At 40.9% G+C, this 18,414-nt stretch overlaps 1 protein-coding gene across 2 annotated transcripts in view; it reads left to right on the forward strand.

Annotated features, from left to right (window-relative positions):
* The window catches only part of Slc30a8 (solute carrier family 30 member 8), a 31,482-nt gene that overhangs the window by 6,853 nt on the left and 6,215 nt on the right, over positions 1-18,414 (forward strand). For both annotated transcript variants that reach the window (XM_005072612.4, XM_040730605.1), the window contains 3 exons: positions 7,693-7,839; positions 12,382-12,535; positions 16,232-16,382. In XM_005072612.4, coding sequence (XP_005072669.2) covers positions 7,693-7,839; positions 12,382-12,535; positions 16,232-16,382 — 452 coding nt within the window. The remainder of the gene's footprint in view (positions 1-7,692; positions 7,840-12,381; positions 12,536-16,231; positions 16,383-18,414) is intronic.

Genomic DNA, 18,414 nt, shown 5'->3' on the forward strand with positions numbered 1-18,414 from the left:
CGATGTTAAGTCTGGACTGCATTGTTTATAACTAGGATTTTAGTTCATTGTTTGCCTTTTAATTTGTGTTTTCACCCAAGAAGCTTTAAATTTTCTGCAGGCAATGTAGGTCTTAAATAGAGGTGACTATGAAATGTTCTGTCTGAGCTCATTGGTGTTTCTTTTCTTTTTAACTTGGTAATCTCCACCCATGAGAGAACAAATGCTTTGTCATGCTTCTTTCTTTTCAATTTTTTTATGTAACTTTTACATCAATTTAAAATTAGGTCTTTTGCATTGTACATGGACTAAAACCCCCTTCCTAAACAGCTAAAAAGTTTCCAATATAATGGCATAAGTATTTTTCCATTGATATTCAATATATTCTTGTCAGGAATTAACTTTTTAAAAGTAGAAAAGTGTGTTTCCAAGATTTTTCATTGATCTGAGTTCTTATTCTCTGGCAGTAACTTAATTAATTGTAGATTTAAATATTATAGTATCTCTTTTCTCCTATTTAGCAGAAATGTATAAAGATTATTCATTTCCATTTTTTAAATTAAATACAATATTAATTCTTTTCTCACCCAATCTAATTATGATTTTATTGCCATGTGAGTTAATAGAAAAATAAAAACATTTATTAATAATTGAAATTGAGCTGGCTGTAGTTTTGTGTTTTGATGTTTTCCTAAGTTTTTTTTTCAGTCATAATTGAGCATGCTCATATGGAAAGCTGAGTTTTAATAATTTCATTTTAATAAATAAACCTATGGCTTGTGATTGTCTCTTCCTTTTCAGAGAGCATTCTGGGTATATGGCTCTAGAGAACTTTTTATATACTCTTTTGATATGTATTTTAGTTTTTTTTCTCATTTGTTGGTAAGATCAAAATTTCCACTTAAGTACTTTTTTCTCTTCTCTCTATTTTTTTCCTAAGACCAATCATCTGATGGAAAATTTCAAAATTTTTGCAATACAATGAGATATGATGGCCTTTTATTTGAGTTACTCAGCTTGAAGGTTTGAAATGCAGGGTAATCTTATTTTCCTCCAAATATGTAAAAGAATACTGTAGGTTGCCTGTACATGACATCACTCTTGCCTTTGCAATCTGGTTACCTCTGCTACGTGTCTCACTGTTACCAATTTCTTACCCAGGGGTTTTCTGTTCATCCCATTACCCACAGGGAAGGCTAAAGGAGTTAGAAACAGGAGACTAGAGGAAAATGGGCTCTACCTAGCTCCTTTCTGAATTGTATTTTCTAAACTTCTGGAATAAGCTGTGTTTCTGCTAGCTGTGGAGTCTCCTTGTATTTAGACTTGTACAGTTTTTGAAAAATCAGATAAAGCCTTAGACCTATTAAATCCAAAACAACTACAGATTTGATACACAGCATTTTAGTCAAAATTTATAAAGAGAATCATTATCACACAATTTCTATTCCAAATGCTATGTCTGTTTAGGAAAGACATTGAAGGTTTGATGGAGTTGCAAAATAACTTGCTGTAAGCAACAGGCAGTTCTGATCTAGAGCATTGTCTTGAAACCCAGCAGCATCTCACAAAAATGCATGCATGCACACACACACAGATAACATACACACACGTAGTCACATACATGTGTCTGCACATATATTCCTAAAGTTTATTTAAATACATGAACAGATGAAGTATTCTACAAATAGGAAATTTCACTCCCTCCTTTCCTATTGGGATGCTTTCTATTCCTTTGTCTTATTGATTTGCTCTGGTTAATGCCTCCAAAGCTTGCCAAATAGAAGTAGCTAAGATGAGTTCCTTGGTTTGTTCCTGATCTCCCAGCGTGAAGCTGTGTCACTTGGAGTCTATATCTTGTTCAGTTGCACGAGTACTAGTCCTAATTTGCTATTTGCCATTTTGTTTCAAAATGTTTCATGTGAGGCAGGCATGGGCAGCTATCCTGCTTTTCCCTCTTATTTCTATGTATCCAGCAGTGCCAGTGCTACTCTCAAAAGTGATTTCATCAGTAAAGGAATACAATGGATACTGACTGATAAACTGCCTGAGCTTTGAGCTGTATCAAGCTGTTTGTTCTAAACATGACTCTTATCATGCTACATCTGTCTTCAAAATTCTTCAGCCTGTTTCTTTTGCTTGAAATGCTGTTGAACGTAAGGGTTACGCTGAAGCGAACATGTGCAGCTACCTGGAAGGGACTGGTTTAGAAACAACTTCTACGCTTGACCCCACTCTGCTCTCCCGAACAAACAGCGATCAATATTTTGGAAGTTTCTGATACCCAGGGCAAAAGAAAAGACGATTCTTTCTTTGGATTTTCAGATAGTCTACCATCAGTCTGCCATGTAAATTATTAATACTTGTCCTCTCGCCACATCCTTACAGAGTTATTGAGTTCTAACTCAGAGAGATTATTCATTCTCTGCAAAACAATCCTCTACAAAGCTTTAGGGTCCGGGTAGCTTTGATCCTTTTATTTAAATACAAGAGTCTCGCTCAAGAGTCCAGTACACAGCACATCTAGGCCCTGAAGTCAGATAAAGAAACATTGTTCTCAAGACCTGGTAGGAGAATCTGGGAGGTCCTTCTTCAGGATATGGACCCCAGCAAGGCCTGGAAGGGATCACTGAGAGAGTACTAAATGAAAGGAGAAAGTCTGTTTTTGATAGTGAAAGACCCCCAGAGTGGGGAGACCGTCACTTAAGTCTCGGGACAAGCCGACACCCCAATAATTCAAGAGAGACCATTCTTGCTGCAAGCACACGAGGTTTATTTGGGGAACCAGTGCACTGGGCCGAGCTCATAACCCTCACAGGGACAGAGGAGTTTGACCCCTAGTAGCTGCAGTCGGGGGTTTTTTAAAGGGAAAAACTGAATCGGGGAGTTAGGCAAACATCATAAACATAACGGGTGAGGAAATTAAATGATAGCTTATGTCTTAACAGGAAGGTTATCTCAAGCAAGCATTCTTTAGGCATTGTACAGTTAAACATTGAGCAGGAATGTGGTGAGCTAGTTCCTGGATAAAGGAGGGTTATCTTTTAGGTTTATCTTGAGGTCTCCAGTTTCTCAGGAGAGGGTAGAAGGGCAAGTCACTCGGTGATGGGCTAGTCACTAGGGGTCTAAAAGTGTTGAGTTGGGATCTCTCAATAGAAGGCAGAAAGTGATGCAATTATGTCTTAATTTTAAAATTTATATATCAATAATTAAAAGGAACAAAACACAACCCAACAGCTCATTATTTCTTCCTATGGTCTGAGAGGTGACAACTATCAAGTCCTACCTTCAGACGCCTCTAGGGTACATAGAAATAGGACTGGACAGCAAATGATGCTCTTGGAGATACAGGCACCACACCATAGAGGATACTGACATTTTGGATCAGCTTGCTTTCTTACTGGGCACCATGGCTGCAAGCCTGGTCCTCCTGGCCTGAATACTCACAGTCTCTAGCTTTTATAAAGGCTGCATAAAAATTTACTGCAGAAATATCAATGTGAAATGATGTACTCCCATAGCTCCCAGAGCCCCATCTATATCTTATCTGCCTTCAATAATCTGCCTTCATAATATCTTTTGATCCTTAGATTTAGGACATGCCTGTTCAATTATCCCCATATTTGCTTTAATTTATACAAGCCAATAACTTAACATCTTTCTGTTGTTTCCGCTAATTTAGATTAAGCTTTTATGACTTAGACCTGAAAGAGAATTCCTAAAGCAGATTTTGTTCAGGACGCGGCTAGAATGGTAATTGGGGGTTCAGCTGGGGAACCAGGTCCTTTTGTAGAGCTTGCGTTGTAATTTATATTTAGAACAGGAAAAAACCAGGCCATTGGACTGAGTTTAGGGAGATCACTGCCACAGGGTTTCCAGCAGAGTGGTGGAAAAATTAAGGAATGAAGGAGATAGGCACAGCGTGTCCACTCTTGGACCTTTGGAGCTGTCAAAAGGGGACTTCTTTTGGCAGCTTGTAAAAATTCTTCTTTGTGGATGTCCACAAAGGAGGGGCTATATTGCAGATAGCGACGCATGTCTCTATTTGAAAAGATGGAATGCAGATATGGAGAACTCTGGAAAATAAGCTCAAGTGTGTCATTGCTGGAAGCAACTGATAGTAGGCAGGGGGAGGCATCTGAGATACCATATCCAGGGTTGCGTAGTGATGGGAGAGATGATACTACCTGGCAGTGAGGCAGAGCTGCAGCAGGCTGAAGAGGACACCAGTCTGAGAGTGCGAACCTTCTGTCTCTCTAAGAGAAAGATGCATCTATAATGTGTGGTACCCACACGTTTGATGATTTATTTTTTACTTGCTTTGTCTGTAGTTACTGTAGTGACCCAGGCCACAAATATTTTCGATTTAAGACATTTGCTCTTTGAGAGAACTTTATATGTGAACACTAAATATATTGCACTGCCCCCCCCATTTCCCCATCCAACTCCTCCTGTGCCTGCCACCCCAATTCAGGTCACAGATATTTCCTGCTGTTAGGAAAAATCTTAAAACAGGGCCATGAAAAAACTGTGATACGTTTTAAATACTTGCTAAATAACAACTCAGGGGTTTGACACATCATATTAAATAGTACATTATAATAAAATGCCACCCATATGATAGCTGAGTCATTCTTACATATGAATTAAACGCATACGATGGATGCAAGGCTGTCTTGGCTACTTTTCTGTTGCTATGGTAGAACACCACGGCCAAGACAACTTGTAGAAGAATGAGTTTACTTGGAGCTGACGCTCTCAGAGTGTTTTAATCCATGATCATCATAGAAAAAGGCATGGCAGCAGGCAATCAGGTGGTGCTGGAGCCATAGCTGAGAGCTCACATCTTGAGATACAAGTATGAGGGTAGAGAGAGTTGACCAGGAATGGTGTGGGCTTTTGAAACCTCAAAGCCATCTCCAATGACACACCTCCTCCAACAAGGCCACACCTCCTAATCCTTCCCTAACAGTTCCACCAACTGGGAACCAAACATTTAAATATATGAACCTATGAGGGCCATTCTCATTCCTACCCCACACAAGCTAATGTCACCAGGCGAATGGCTGTTTTCCCAGCACTGCCAATGGATCTCTTCTTCCATGGGAAATGGCGCAGGAATTTAAGCTGTTTAAATCAGGGGGGGGGGTCTGTGCCCAGGAGACACAGGTCCAGCGTTCAACCATTGTCTTCACTGCACGGGGCTCAGGTGGTCAGTTTTCAGGGCTGAGATCTCTCTGTGCCTACGTTGTCCCGATCTAAGCTCATTCTGCATGCATCTTGCCAGAAATAGAACTGACAACACATTCGCCATGGTTCACTTCAGTGATTACTGTTGTCGGGTTTTAAACGTTGGCATACGAAGTATTGAGTCTCATTACGGCGTCCCGAAACATTTCTGTTGTTGCCTCTTCTGTCTCCCTTTCACCTTCCTGCTCCCCACTTAGACCTTTCTAACCCCATGTCATGCTTTCGTCTTTCTTGTCTTACGCTGTGCTGTCCTCTTCTCCTTCCTCGATAATTCTTTTTACTCATCTCATGGTCTTCTCTCTAGTTGCATGGCTAGTGCACATTGATACCCATCTTTATAGGCACACACACACACACGCTAAAGCTAGGATCCACATATGAGAAAGATCACCTGACATTTGTCTTTCTGAGTTTACATCATATAATGGTTCCAGAGCCATGGGTATTAACCACCAGCTTCGTCTCCCTCCAAATCAGCTTCTATACTGTTGTGAAAGATCTCTCTCAAACCCAAATCTAAGCACGCCTCACCCTTGCCTGAAAATCCTAAGTAGATTTCCTCAGCCTGTGGGCCAACTTCCAACTTCCCTTGTTCGTCGTGGAATACGTCTTCAGTTGTCTCTACTCCATCATTACGGTCTCATTTCCCAATTGTCTCCAGTCCCCCATTGCAGTCTCATTTCCCATAGTCCCCTGATACACAACACCTATCTTTACAGAAAAGTGGCACATTATTTTATTTCTTTTTCTGTGTTCCTGTTTAATTCACGAAAAGCCAGCATTTTCTTGTTAATTCCCAGCACTTCTTTGAAGAGTTCCTGAATACCCAAGGCTCTCTGTCTCCATCCCAGCAGCAAGTCTTCAGTGCTGTGTTAGGCGAAGACCGAGGAAAAAGATAGTAATTTGTTTATCTTTGTGTACTTTGCCCAAGCTACCACGCACAGCAAGGGCTCAATAGATGCTGGCTGGGTAGTTGAATTAATGGTCAATAATGCCCCACGCTTTCAGAAGCAAATGTACATGCTTCCTTTTGCAAACAGTTTTCTCTGTAGCATTCAGCAGTGCCCACGGTTTTCTGGATAGTTCTTATTGCCGGCTGTGATGGCTGGAAAATGATTTTGGGAGTCCCAGGTCTCCACATGAACATGCTTCTTCTAAACCCAGCCCGTTTCCTTCTCAGTTGCCTCCTGACCAGCCGAACCTGCTAAGGAATTCCTCCAAGACTTTCTTCCTTTGACTTAGTGGGCAATTTCAGCATGGCGAGTAGAATCCTCATCATTCATGGCTGAATTGCCCCATGCTGCTTATCTGCATGTAGTCATTCTTCAGGCAAGAAATAATGCATTATTAACACGGCTTTATTATCGCCACCGAGTACGGCAGATAGAGGAACATTAGAGGATAATTGGAAGGACAGCTGATTTGTTAGCAAAATGTTGCCTTTTGGCTAATGAATCATCCCCCGATTTTTGCACCGACAGCTCGGTAACAAGCTCGAAGACTACTTTGCTTCAGACCATTAAACTTTGACAAACCAGTTATTAAGTACAGCTCGAGCCACCCGTCTGTGGGGATCACTGCAATTACGAGCCATCCGTGTAATTTTTATTAATCATTAGGCGAGACAAGGTGAGTCCGATGATGGAGGGGCTGATGATTGACAGCCTCTGCCGCTTTGTAGTGCACGAGGCAATAAACAACTGCAGGAACGACTCATCAGTCAGCGCACGCTCTTTGCGGGGAAGAGGTGGTCAGAGCAATAAAGGTTATTGCTCTCAAACAACAAGGCCTGCTGGGGAAGTAGAGGACACAAATTTCCTTTCCTTTCTACTCTGAAGGCTGGAGGTCTTTTCAAAGGAGAAACCGAGGGAAGAAACAGGGGTGTCACAAATGCCCAGAACAGCAAGGTGGACTCGCATGCCTGCGGGTTTCTAGCCTATGTTTTGACGCAATGTTTTTGCACTTGGCGTGTCCATGGCACCATGCCCCCATTTATCCTTTCTGCTCTGCTCTCCCGATGTTTCTGGCAAGAATTCCCAGTGCAGTTAGGTATAGCGTGATTCAGCAGAACAAAGGGAAGCGACAAAGACTATGGTAAAATTGCAAATAGATAACGTCTGTGGGCTGACATAAGGCTGTTTTCCAGAAAGAAGCTCAAACCTACATCCTGGATTATGAGACCCTGTGAATGTAGCCCAACACCTCCACAGCCGTATGTACCAGTAGGCTTATTCCCGAGGCTTCCTGCCTAACCTAGTTGAAATGCTGTCTCTACTTGCCTCATAATTCCCGTCTCTGTGTTTCCACAGCCTCGGCAATGGCTCCCTTAACATTCAGTTTTATTTGCTTCTAGGGTCTCAGTTATTTTTCAAGTTGGGAGAAAGAGGTGGATTGATTTGACGTGGAGAACTTTTGTTTTATTGCATTCTGGACCTTCAACCCTGTATGATATTGTATACCTCACAGGTGGATACCTTGCTGGGAGTCTTGCTATCCTCACCGATGCTGCTCACCTTTTAATTGACCTGACCAGTTTCCTGCTCAGTCTCTTTTCTTTATGGTTGTCATCACGGCCTCCCTCCAAGCGGCTGACCTTTGGGTGGTACCGAGCAGGTAACGGGGGGGGGGGGGGGGAAGGGGCGGGGGCGCCGCTACGACTGCGCAGTAACGAATGCATAGTGATGCGGAGTCCAACCCAGGTTTTAAAAAAGGCGCAGCGTAGAGAGCAAAGCCTTATTCAGAAATTCCCTCTGGGCCACAGGTTTGGTGCCTCAGGATAAAATAACCCCGCGGGAATGTGTGCTCTCCACGTGAATTCAACTGACAGCGGGATTAATGGAAGTACCTCCTCTCCCGCGGGACGAGAGTATGAGCATCCTGTTAGCAGCTGCGCCATCCCCAGGGTCTCTGTGTAGCAACACCTAGGAAGTGTTCTTTCATTCACTCTGCATCCTTGAGAGAGATGATGAAGGCAAAGCTTCTGCCACATTAAAAACTAAAGCCCCAGAGTCCAAGACAGCGGTAGCAGTGAAGGATTTCTCCTCAGGGAGTTAGGCATGAGAGACTGGCTGTCCCACTCACACACAGCATTTTGTCATTGCTATGGCTGGAATGCTGCTTCTGGATCTCCTGTTGGAATCTAATGATTATTGGTATGGTGTTGAGATGGGACTCCATTAAGTCATAAGGACAGTGCTCTCATTAGTGGGTCAAGGTTGTTACCGTGGAATCCTGATAAGAAAGACGAAGTCAGAATAATTTCTTCCCCTTGTCTCGTACATGCTTACTTTTCCATCATGCTACGATGTGGCGTAGAAATATTTGCCAGCTACACGAACCTTGGTCCAGTGCTTCCCAGCATCCATAACTGAGGCAAAAAATAAAAAATAAAAAAAGCCAAAACAAAGCAACATAAAACAAAACAAAAACCTTTCATTATAAATTACATAGTCTGTAGTATTTTGTTACAGCAGCAGAAAATGCACCAAGACAGCCATTCATCGAATGCCTGGCTCAGCTGAATACCTGCTCACTTAATCACCAGCAAGAACAAAGTAGAAGAAAATGCTGACAGTGAGAAAGAAGAGGGGGAATAAAATCCACTCCTCCCCCCTTTCTCAGAGCTGCTGCTTGCACTGAGTGACTGCTTGCGCTTGCCCAGGAAGAGGCCGGCCTCTGCAAACTATTTATCATGGGTTCCCTTCACAGCATCCTCTCACCCATCCACACATACTGCACCTCTATGTGCCCTGTCTGCTGGAGGACTTTATATATTAGCTGCAGGAGTTTCTGTTGGAGTGTTTTGTGCCAGTCTCAGAAATACATAGCTGCAGCTCCGTGATTTCACACTGGCTGCGAAGTCAAGGCAGATGCATGGGTAGCCCTCACGGTCAACCTTCACAGTGGAAGATGTCAGTGATGGCAAACCGTAGCTTGTTCACTGACAATGTGATCTCTAGGTATTTGAGGTTAGAATGCTAAGGTCTTCATACTAAGCAGTTTGCCAGTGCAGGTGTTCTGGCTTGGCTTCCCTTCAACATTCAGAGAGAAAACAATAGCAACAGAAATTTGGTGAGAAAGAGTTTAGAGAACCCTGGAACCTGGCCCTGTGCACTCAGAAGCCATGTGAGTTTGCTCAAGCTCTCAGCATTTGTCAGCACAAGTTTTTACACGTGCTCAACACGTTCTGGTATTATTGGAGCTGTTTTGTTTCTCGAGAATGTTTTCTTTTTAAGAGAGAGTAGACTCAGAATTTTACATCATTGTTTAGACCAGAGCTTCTCAACCTGTGGTTCTCCATCCTTTGGTGGGATTGAACAACCCTTTCACAGAGATCACGTAACAGATATCCTGCAGAAAAGATATTGACACAGAAAATTTACAGCTATGTAGTACCAATGAAAATAATGTTATGGTTGGGGGTCACCACAAAATGAGGAACTATATCAAAGGGTCACAGCATTATGAAGGTTAAGAACCACTGGCTTAGACTGTGTCCCCTTGGCTATGAAAATTTATGAGCCTTAATATTCTAAAAGACAAAGATTGCTCAATAAAACTCTTTGCTATTAGGTAAAATATTTTGAAATATAGTGTATGATGTAAGTATTGAGAACTTTAAATGTGACTACTATGACATAATAACAATATTTTTAATTTTATCTAATTTCTAGTTAAATAGGGGCACAGGTGGTTTACCATGTAACACACTACCTATACACATAGATGGGCCCTGAGAATCCACAGCCCAGGCTGCCCAATCTGCTGGCCTTGCCTTGCTCAGGCGTTTTCTTGGAAACTGGGGTAGCACTGGTCCATGTTTCCTCATGTGTTTCTTTTCTAACTAGTTGCTTTTGGATCCCTACCAAATGTTTCGATTTGCCTGTTGATCCTTGAGCTTGTCATAAGGGCGTTATTGACCCAGCTGGTCTCTTACTACATATTTCTAAACATGGGCTTTGGGTGGGACACACTCAACTTGAATATCTTGATTTAGATCACCCAGTGGTAGGAACCACACTACTCACCATCTGTGAATTCAGTTTTTTTTTTAAGCCTGATTCTCATTAATTTCAGCAAAGGGAACTTTAAGCAATCTAACCAATTAAACAGTGATTCTTGAGAGTTAGTTTAATGGTGTTTCCCAAGCTGCTTTGGCACCATGGCTCCCACTGGACAGCGCAGAGAGACATTTGCCGTCTTAGAGGTCTAGAGAAACAGAGGTATGAGATCAAGGCACGAGTGAGGTTGGTTTCTCCTGGGGTTTGCCAGTGAAAACCCGTTCCGTAACTCCCTCAGACCTGCTGCTGATGTGCTGCCAACCTTTGTTGTTCTTTGACTTAAATATCTCTGTTTTGCACTCTCTCTGAATACATGACTATTTCCACACTTCCACTAAGAATAAGTAAACCAGCCATATTTGAATGATTGCATCTTAACTAGCCTGGTGCAAAGATCCCATTTCCAAATAAGGTGGCAATCCGAGTTGCCGATGAATAACATTTTTAGATACAAATCCTTGAAGACATAATTCAAGCAACAACAAATGCCAACTGGTACCCGTATGCTATTTTAAAGATCTACCTTCTAGAAAAAGAAACTCTTATCTGTATAAAGCCAGATAGGCAGTCATTGGTATACCATATGGGTCTGACACTTGAAGTCAAGTCCTAAATATCTGCACCAGCACTTCCCACAGTGTGAAAATGTTCCATGGATGGGCCATCAGACAACAGTCACATATGCATTCTATTATGCATGAAACATAAGAGCAGTACATCAAACTTGTGGTTTTATGGATAGCCTATTTAGGAAGAGGCTAAGCATAAAAGCGAGTTAAAGTAAGAAAAACACAAAATGACTAAGTGCCACATGAACGTGGCAAAATAATGAAGGTTGTATGTAAATGACTAAAGTCAGGAGAGCAATAGCCACTTAATGAGTAATAGTACACAGTTCTGCTTCAACAGGAGTTAATATGCAGGAATCATATAAAGGGAGTGTCATAGTTGGTGTAAACTGTCATCTTGACACAGCCTAGAGTGACCTGAGAAGGGACTCCCAACAGAGAGACTGCCCAGACAGATCAGATTGATCTGTTGGTATGTCCCTAGTGGATATTCTAGATAGCTGTAGCAGGGCCCCGCCTAATGTGGGCGGCACCATTCCCTAGGTTGGTGGTCTTGTGCTGTGTAAGAAACCAGCTAAACAGAAGCTATCAAGCAGCATCCCTCCATTTTTTTTTGTTCAAGTTCTTTCTTGAGTTCTGGACCTGACTTCCATCAGTGATAAATTGTAGCCTGGAAGTTATGCCAAATGAACCCATTCCTCCACTCAGTTGGTGTTTGTTAAGCAACAGAATGAAATCAGGGCAGACAGTAGAGAATAGCATAATGGAATTTCCCTGACCAGTGGCTCCTATGGTTTTTAAAAAAATCTATCTACAAAGCTGAGTGAAAGAACAGGGTGAGGTATTAAGAAATGTTCATGTGAGCTAAATTACGTACTTTCTTAAATAAGCACATCGAGATCTCTCTTATCTTCAAATATTAATGCAAATGTTTCCATTTGGATGTTCCTTTTCCTTGCAGTTGCTCTAAAAGAGCAGCTGGAGTGCAGAGAAGCCCTTGAGTTCGCCTCTGTGTTTACAATATGTCCAGTTGGCAAATGAAACCCATTTTCATAAAGTACACTCCAAAGCCTTCCCTTTTTACAAGCTTATTCCTCTAAAGGTGCCAGTGCCGGCAAGTTGTAAATGTTTTATGGAGAAATTAAGAGTTTCTAAACACATTTTACTCGTCATATCTCATTATTTCATCCCCTAATAAGTTTCCATCATTTTAGCACCTGTGTAAATTAAAATCCCCAAGGAGAACAGGGAGGGCAGGCAGCAATTAATTTGTTCTAAAAATTTGCTGAAAATTACTCAGTAATAGGAAGCATAATGAGTTCTGATGCTCGTGTTTTATGAATGCAATGCTGAAGTGCCTGTCTCAGTTCTCAAATCCATTCATACTTCTGCTTCATGAATCACTGGAAAAAAGCATATAAAGCCATTTTCGTAGGCAGGAGGATCAAAGAGTCTATGGCCCTTGCGTGGGGAGTGGGGGATACAAGGGTGATATTCATGTTATTTTCTGTGACTTTGACTCCCAGAGATCCTTGGAGCCCTGATGTCTGTCCTTTGCATCTGGGTGGTGACTGGTGTGCTGGTGTACCTTGCCTGTGAGCGCCTACTCTATCCGGATTACCAGATCCAAGCAGGCATCATGATCACTGTTTCAGGCTGTGCAGTGGCAGCCAACATTGTGTAAGTTATCCATGTTGAGTGTCTACTTGGCTTATCTTCAGCCCTGTCTAGAGAAATATTTTTAAAACAAAGAAAATCACCCGTGTCTGTGAAGACACTAAAGTTCTCATACAGTATCAAGTGTCACTAAAACTGGACATAGTATTGATCACTGTAGATGAAGGAGTTTCAAAACTTTGGCGTCTACTAGCTACCATATTTGAAAGCTTCCTACATGCCGGAAAGTGGGAAAGGATCTTGTGATATACACATCAAAATGAATTTAGCAGTCTTCCAACCCCACAGAGTATGACAGGGAAGCTCAGCTATGTTCAATAGGTAGTGAGAAATTAGGATATGAATCTATATCCATGCATTTGGAATAGAGTTTCTATCCACTCTACTTTCTCATGTATGTTAATGACCCCATGGGTTGTAGCTTCCAAATGGTTCCAATATTTTTAGGTAAGTAGATTATGAGGCTCAGATTGCTGAGCTGACAGAGACCGTAGAAATGTTTTATCGTGGTGTGGATTTGGTGTTTAAGGTCTGTTTGGCTGTCTCTTTGTAAAGAGGTCATCACCTTTGTATATTTCAATCAAAGCAAAAATGGAGGTTTTCTTCCATCAAACTCTATTCCATCATTATACCATGCTGCTACATAAAAAACTCTAAGGGAAAAAGTAACCTATCCCACAAGTGCCTTCTGAAAGAATTCAGTCTTTCAAATCTACTTCATGCTTCTTACCTCAAAAACTGAAAGTTAATAGATTCATGTTGTTTTAAATTCCTAAAACATTGTGGTAGTTTATTAATTCAGTAAAATAAAAATCATATACATATTGAGTATTCCTGATCCAAAATCTAAAATGTCCTGAAACCTGAAACTTTGGAATATGTTTCAGTCTCAAAATTCTGGACCTTGCAGCATTTTGAACATTTTGAATCATCATATCAGCAATATTTAAATAGTAAATTTTATGTCAAAATTCACACACACACATACACAAAAAACAAATTTGAAAACACTTCCAGTATGAAGTGTATCATCTTCTAGTCTTCCAGCACCAAGGTAGGTTTGACATCAAAGACTTGGCAGTGGTTGAAGAAACAAAAAATGGAACAGCATTTTTTAAAGAAAGGCCATGACAGAATCTTTGCAATTGGTAGCTATACTAATGTGTATGGTTTGAAAAGTTCCCTCAGGTTATTGTAAGAGTCTTTGATGCCTCCATTTTTCACCTTATAGTTTATACCCAAAATACCCGAGCTGAAAGTTAAGGATGGTATTTGATGATCTGCTGTCATTGGCTAGATCCTATCTGTTATGAGTTATGTTGAAACTGCTTCATTTTGGAAGAAAGAATGTAGATGGGTGAATATGAATCTATGTTCTCTAGGAGAAAAAGACTCAGAACATGTGTCCTGCTCCCTGGGGGTAAATAATACCCTCTTTGAATAAGGAGAAGAGTATGTCCTGAAGGCAGTAGGAAGAATGAAAATATTAATTATTTCCTAAGAGCCATATGTCATGTAGGTTGTGTCAATCCTATGCAAAGATGGTGGATCAACCTAGCTAACTACTACATTCGTTTTGGAGCTTAAGGGTGGACCTTAATCTTCACAATAGGTACCATCTAGATTTTTTGTTATTGAAGCTACTTTCAAACATTGACTTGACCATTGTAAGCATTTTCTATACTTAGAAAAACAACCTAATTTGTTACTCTGCCTTCCCTGAGCAATCAATCACGTGGTTATAGATAAAGGGCCAGAGTGACTATAACTTTTTCTCTAGGCCCTGAGTATGTAGCTTTCAAGGGATTCTAGATACTGTGTTGTTGGAATATGTAGAGATATCAGAACTGAAATTTGGGGGGTAAATATGCTCTTAAGAACCCCAAACCAGGACAAAAATTCCAATAGCAACCATGTGGAGTCTTTGATAAAAGTTGTTGACAGATCCCTAAAGCAAATGCTTTTCATCATAATTTGTTAATTCAATCCAGTTGTGTGATTCTAAACCAGACCCTCTTCTGGTACCAACTATAGTGGCTATTTTCAGTAGATATGAACATAAATGTGTGTGTTCATGCATGAGAGATAAGGAGAGAGAGAGAGAGAGAGAGAGAGAGAGAGAGAGAGAGAGAGAGAGAGAGAGAGAGCCCTGCTATCTCTGCCACAAATGTATGCTAGGGAGATATCATGCCCAGTTTATGGTACAAATATTTAACAGTGCCTCAATATGTGTTCACAATCATCTTAAAATAGCACAAGTAAAAGACTGAGTGACAATGTGATGAACATAAATAACAGATCTAGAAGATCTATAGACTACCAGCCTCTCAGGCCATCTGGGGCGTGTGGAATGGCAACTCATAGTTGACAGTGAATTTCTGTCCAAATACTGACAATCTGAAAACTGCGTTGTGGAATGATCAAATCTTGGGGGGTATCTGTGATTCTGCTTTTGGTGATGGCCTGAGATTTAACAGATACTTTGCCCATACATGATATTTTCTTCAGTTTGCCTGGAAGAGTCATGCTGAACTCTGCAAGTTCTTTATAATAAATCAGATGATTTAAGTATCTGTATGAATAGGTATATATGCAGACACAGTGTTCTCTTTATTGGCCATTAGAAAATTATTCAGATTTCAAATAATCACTCAAACGAACCAAACTAAGTACAATGAAAAAATTAAAGATTCTAACTTTTGGAGCAAAATAGAGAGCTGAGTCGGTAGTGTGCTTACATCACAAGCATGAAAACCTGAATTTGATGCCCCCTAGAAGCCACAGAAAAATGCTAGGCATAATGATTTTGTAACCTCAATGCTGGGGACACCAAGACAGGGTTCGTCAGTCAGCTTGCCTCACCAAATCAGTAAGTCTCAAACTAATGAGACTGTGTCTCGTAAACAGGGTAGATAGCTCCTGAATCAAGGTGGTTCTCTGGGAACCACATACGCAAGTGCTGGTATACACATGAACACATAAACATATAGACACTTAGATTGATAGATTCCCCCCAAAAGTCATAGACTGTATAACAAAACACCAGCATGCCACAGATGAAACCTTTTGAGTGTTGGTCAAGAGAGACCAAGAAGTTCCTCAAAAACACTATCCTTTCTTGCCTCCCAGAACTTGAAGGTAAGAACTTATTGCTAAAGACACTGTGTACTTTGCATGGAGGAACTGAGCTCATACTGACCCAGAAGTCTCCTCCTTGTAGACTAACTCTCGTAGAATTTGAAGGTTCTATGCAAGCTGCCAAGGGAGATAAAAGCCAATAGTCTGAGCCAGTTACAAAGCCTGGGAACCAAAATGACAAGCTCAGCAAGATATACTTGGGGTGGCAATAGTGGCACTTACATGTTGGGGGCAACCAACACTCATCTAATTGGATCAAGGTTTGGTTTTCATGAAAGCAATAATGCTTTTCAGTTTTACTGTGGAAAAGAATAGCATTGTGTTGGTGAATTCTCCAGAAAATGGAGGTGAATTTTTGAAATATTTCCTTTTGAGGGCTTTTAAAAGTTCTAAGGCATATTTATAATCAAATATGAGTCCAACACGGCACACCTTAAAGCACTGATATGTTAACTACTTGGCAGCTTGGATAATGAGTGCTACTGATGACTTCTTCATTATGCTGTGTAGGTTTTTAAAGGCTTATTGTACGGGTGCCAGAAACATTGTCATCTCTTCTAGACTAACTGCAATTTTGCACCAAAGACACATTGGCGACAACCACAAGGATGAGCAAGCTAATGCCAGTGTCAGAGCAGCCTTTGTGCATGCCCTTGGGGATGTATTTCAGAGCATCAGTGTGCTAATCAGTGCTCTCATCATCTACTTTAAGGTATGTTTAAGTAATCATAGTAATTCTAAGACTCAGATACTACCAGCGTTAGCAGCCTGTGCTTACCTGCACAAACCACCTTACAAAGTTAAAACTAACAAATACTGAAGCCTTAATAATCTCCAGATTCCAAAGAGCAGTCTGTTGGGCTTTGAGTCTTTCAAGAAAGTTCCTTTTGATATGGGGTTAAGATGTAAATCAATGAAAGCACGAACACCTTGGGTTAACTTAGATGTAAGCAATGGATGAGATCTCTGGTTTGTTTAAATTATGCTAATTGGCTGAAATTTATGGAATGAACTCAGAGATAAAAAAACAAGGTAGAAATAAGGGCGCAATTTGGTGTCTGTGGGTATCATGCTGAAATAATTCTGTCTGATCAAGTATTTTTCCTGTTATCATAGCTGAGAGTCATATTTCTTAAAGATTTATTTTTTTTAAATCAGATTCTCTGGAGTCTAATGTGAATGGTGGGAAGCAAACTCAGGTTCTCTGTAAGAGCAACACTCACTCCTAACCATTGAGCCTTCTATCCAGCACTCTAAGAATCACATTTCTTGGGTGCGTTGCCAATTCACTGAGTTTTGTACTTATGCCTACTGCTTGGCTGGGGAAGGTTAGAGGGCTTGATTAGGAACCTACTTACATTGTCCTCAATGTGGGAGGAGCTTCTTTGGCCCCCCCCCCAAAAGCAGAGCTCTGGGGCAAAATGAGAGTGGAGATGGGTCTCCCACCCTAAACATGCAAGTGCTCACCAACAGGAATGAGTGTTGGGACAGAGAGAGTGGAGCTAAAAATAGCACCTGGCTCTACTTTTTTCTATCATGCTGTCATATTTTTTCCAATTCGGAGAGAATAGTTGTTTTTTCTCTCCAAAGTGTGAAAATACATAAGTAAAAGTTAAAATAAACAAATTCCTAACACAGACTGAGAAAATGCACCTTGAAAGCTTCAAGTCAGTTAATAAATAAAAACTTTAAAGGTGAAATGAAAACTTCAAGCCAAAGGCAATGGCAGTTTAAAACCACAAAGATGAACAGTTTGAGTTTTCCAGAGGGGATGGAAAATACTGATGATCCAAGGTCTTCTAAATCCAACAGGACCCACGTACATGTGGACTCACGTAGACTGTGGCAGCATGCGTACGTCCTGTGCTGCCCTAGGCCTGTGGATTCACGTAGACTGTGGCAGCATGCGTACGTCCTGTGCTGCCCTAGGCCTATGTGTGGACGTAGTGCTGAGAGGGGACGTGGACACAAGCCCCCATCCCTAACCCAGAAGCTATCCCCAGTTGATAACCGCTCACAGATGAAAAGTCAGTTTTCTCTAGTGGGGCTGAACCATAGTTAAGGGCAGGCACCATACCCAGCAGTAGATGCCAAGACAAAATAAAATCAATGGCATCTTGGGGGTTCTTTGTCTCATAATGCTTTGTCAGAGCATTTAAAAAATCTTACAGGTCCTTTACATATATATTTTAACTTCTGGTTTTGTGTTTTTAATGGGGTTTGTGTGTGTGCACATGATTATGTCTCCTTTTCCAAGTGTGTTTCTTGCTATTTTTCTTTGGCTTTATCTTCTGATATTTTTGTCCTGTTCTGTTTGTTTCTATTTTGTCTGTTACCATCATCATTATCATCGTCGTTGTCATCATCATCATCATCATCATCATCATCATTATAGATGCCTTCATGTATCGTAATGGAGAGGAAGACAGAAAGAATGTAGATTTGGATGGGTGAGGAAGTGGGAAGGAACTAAGAGGAACTAGGGGAGGGGAAATGATAATCAGAATATATTGCATTGAGCAATCTATTTCAACGTTAAAAAATCTTGCAATGCATTCTTAACAGACCACTAGCTTTCAGCAATCCAAAGCTAAGAATGTCATCAGATACCATCTGAGACTAAAGCAGGATTTGGCCAGGTTTGTTGTAACTGCCTAGCCCCACAATGTAGTTGGTAAATACTTTGATTTATAACTTCTTTGCTGGATACCTAATAAAATCCAGTGTAGCAACTTCACAAAGAA

The sequence above is a fragment of the Mesocricetus auratus genome, unplaced genomic scaffold, assembly GCF_017639785.1.
Source record: "Mesocricetus auratus isolate SY011 unplaced genomic scaffold, BCM_Maur_2.0 Super-Scaffold_100023, whole genome shotgun sequence".
In the NCBI taxonomy this organism is placed as follows: Eukaryota; Metazoa; Chordata; class Mammalia; order Rodentia; family Cricetidae; genus Mesocricetus; species Mesocricetus auratus.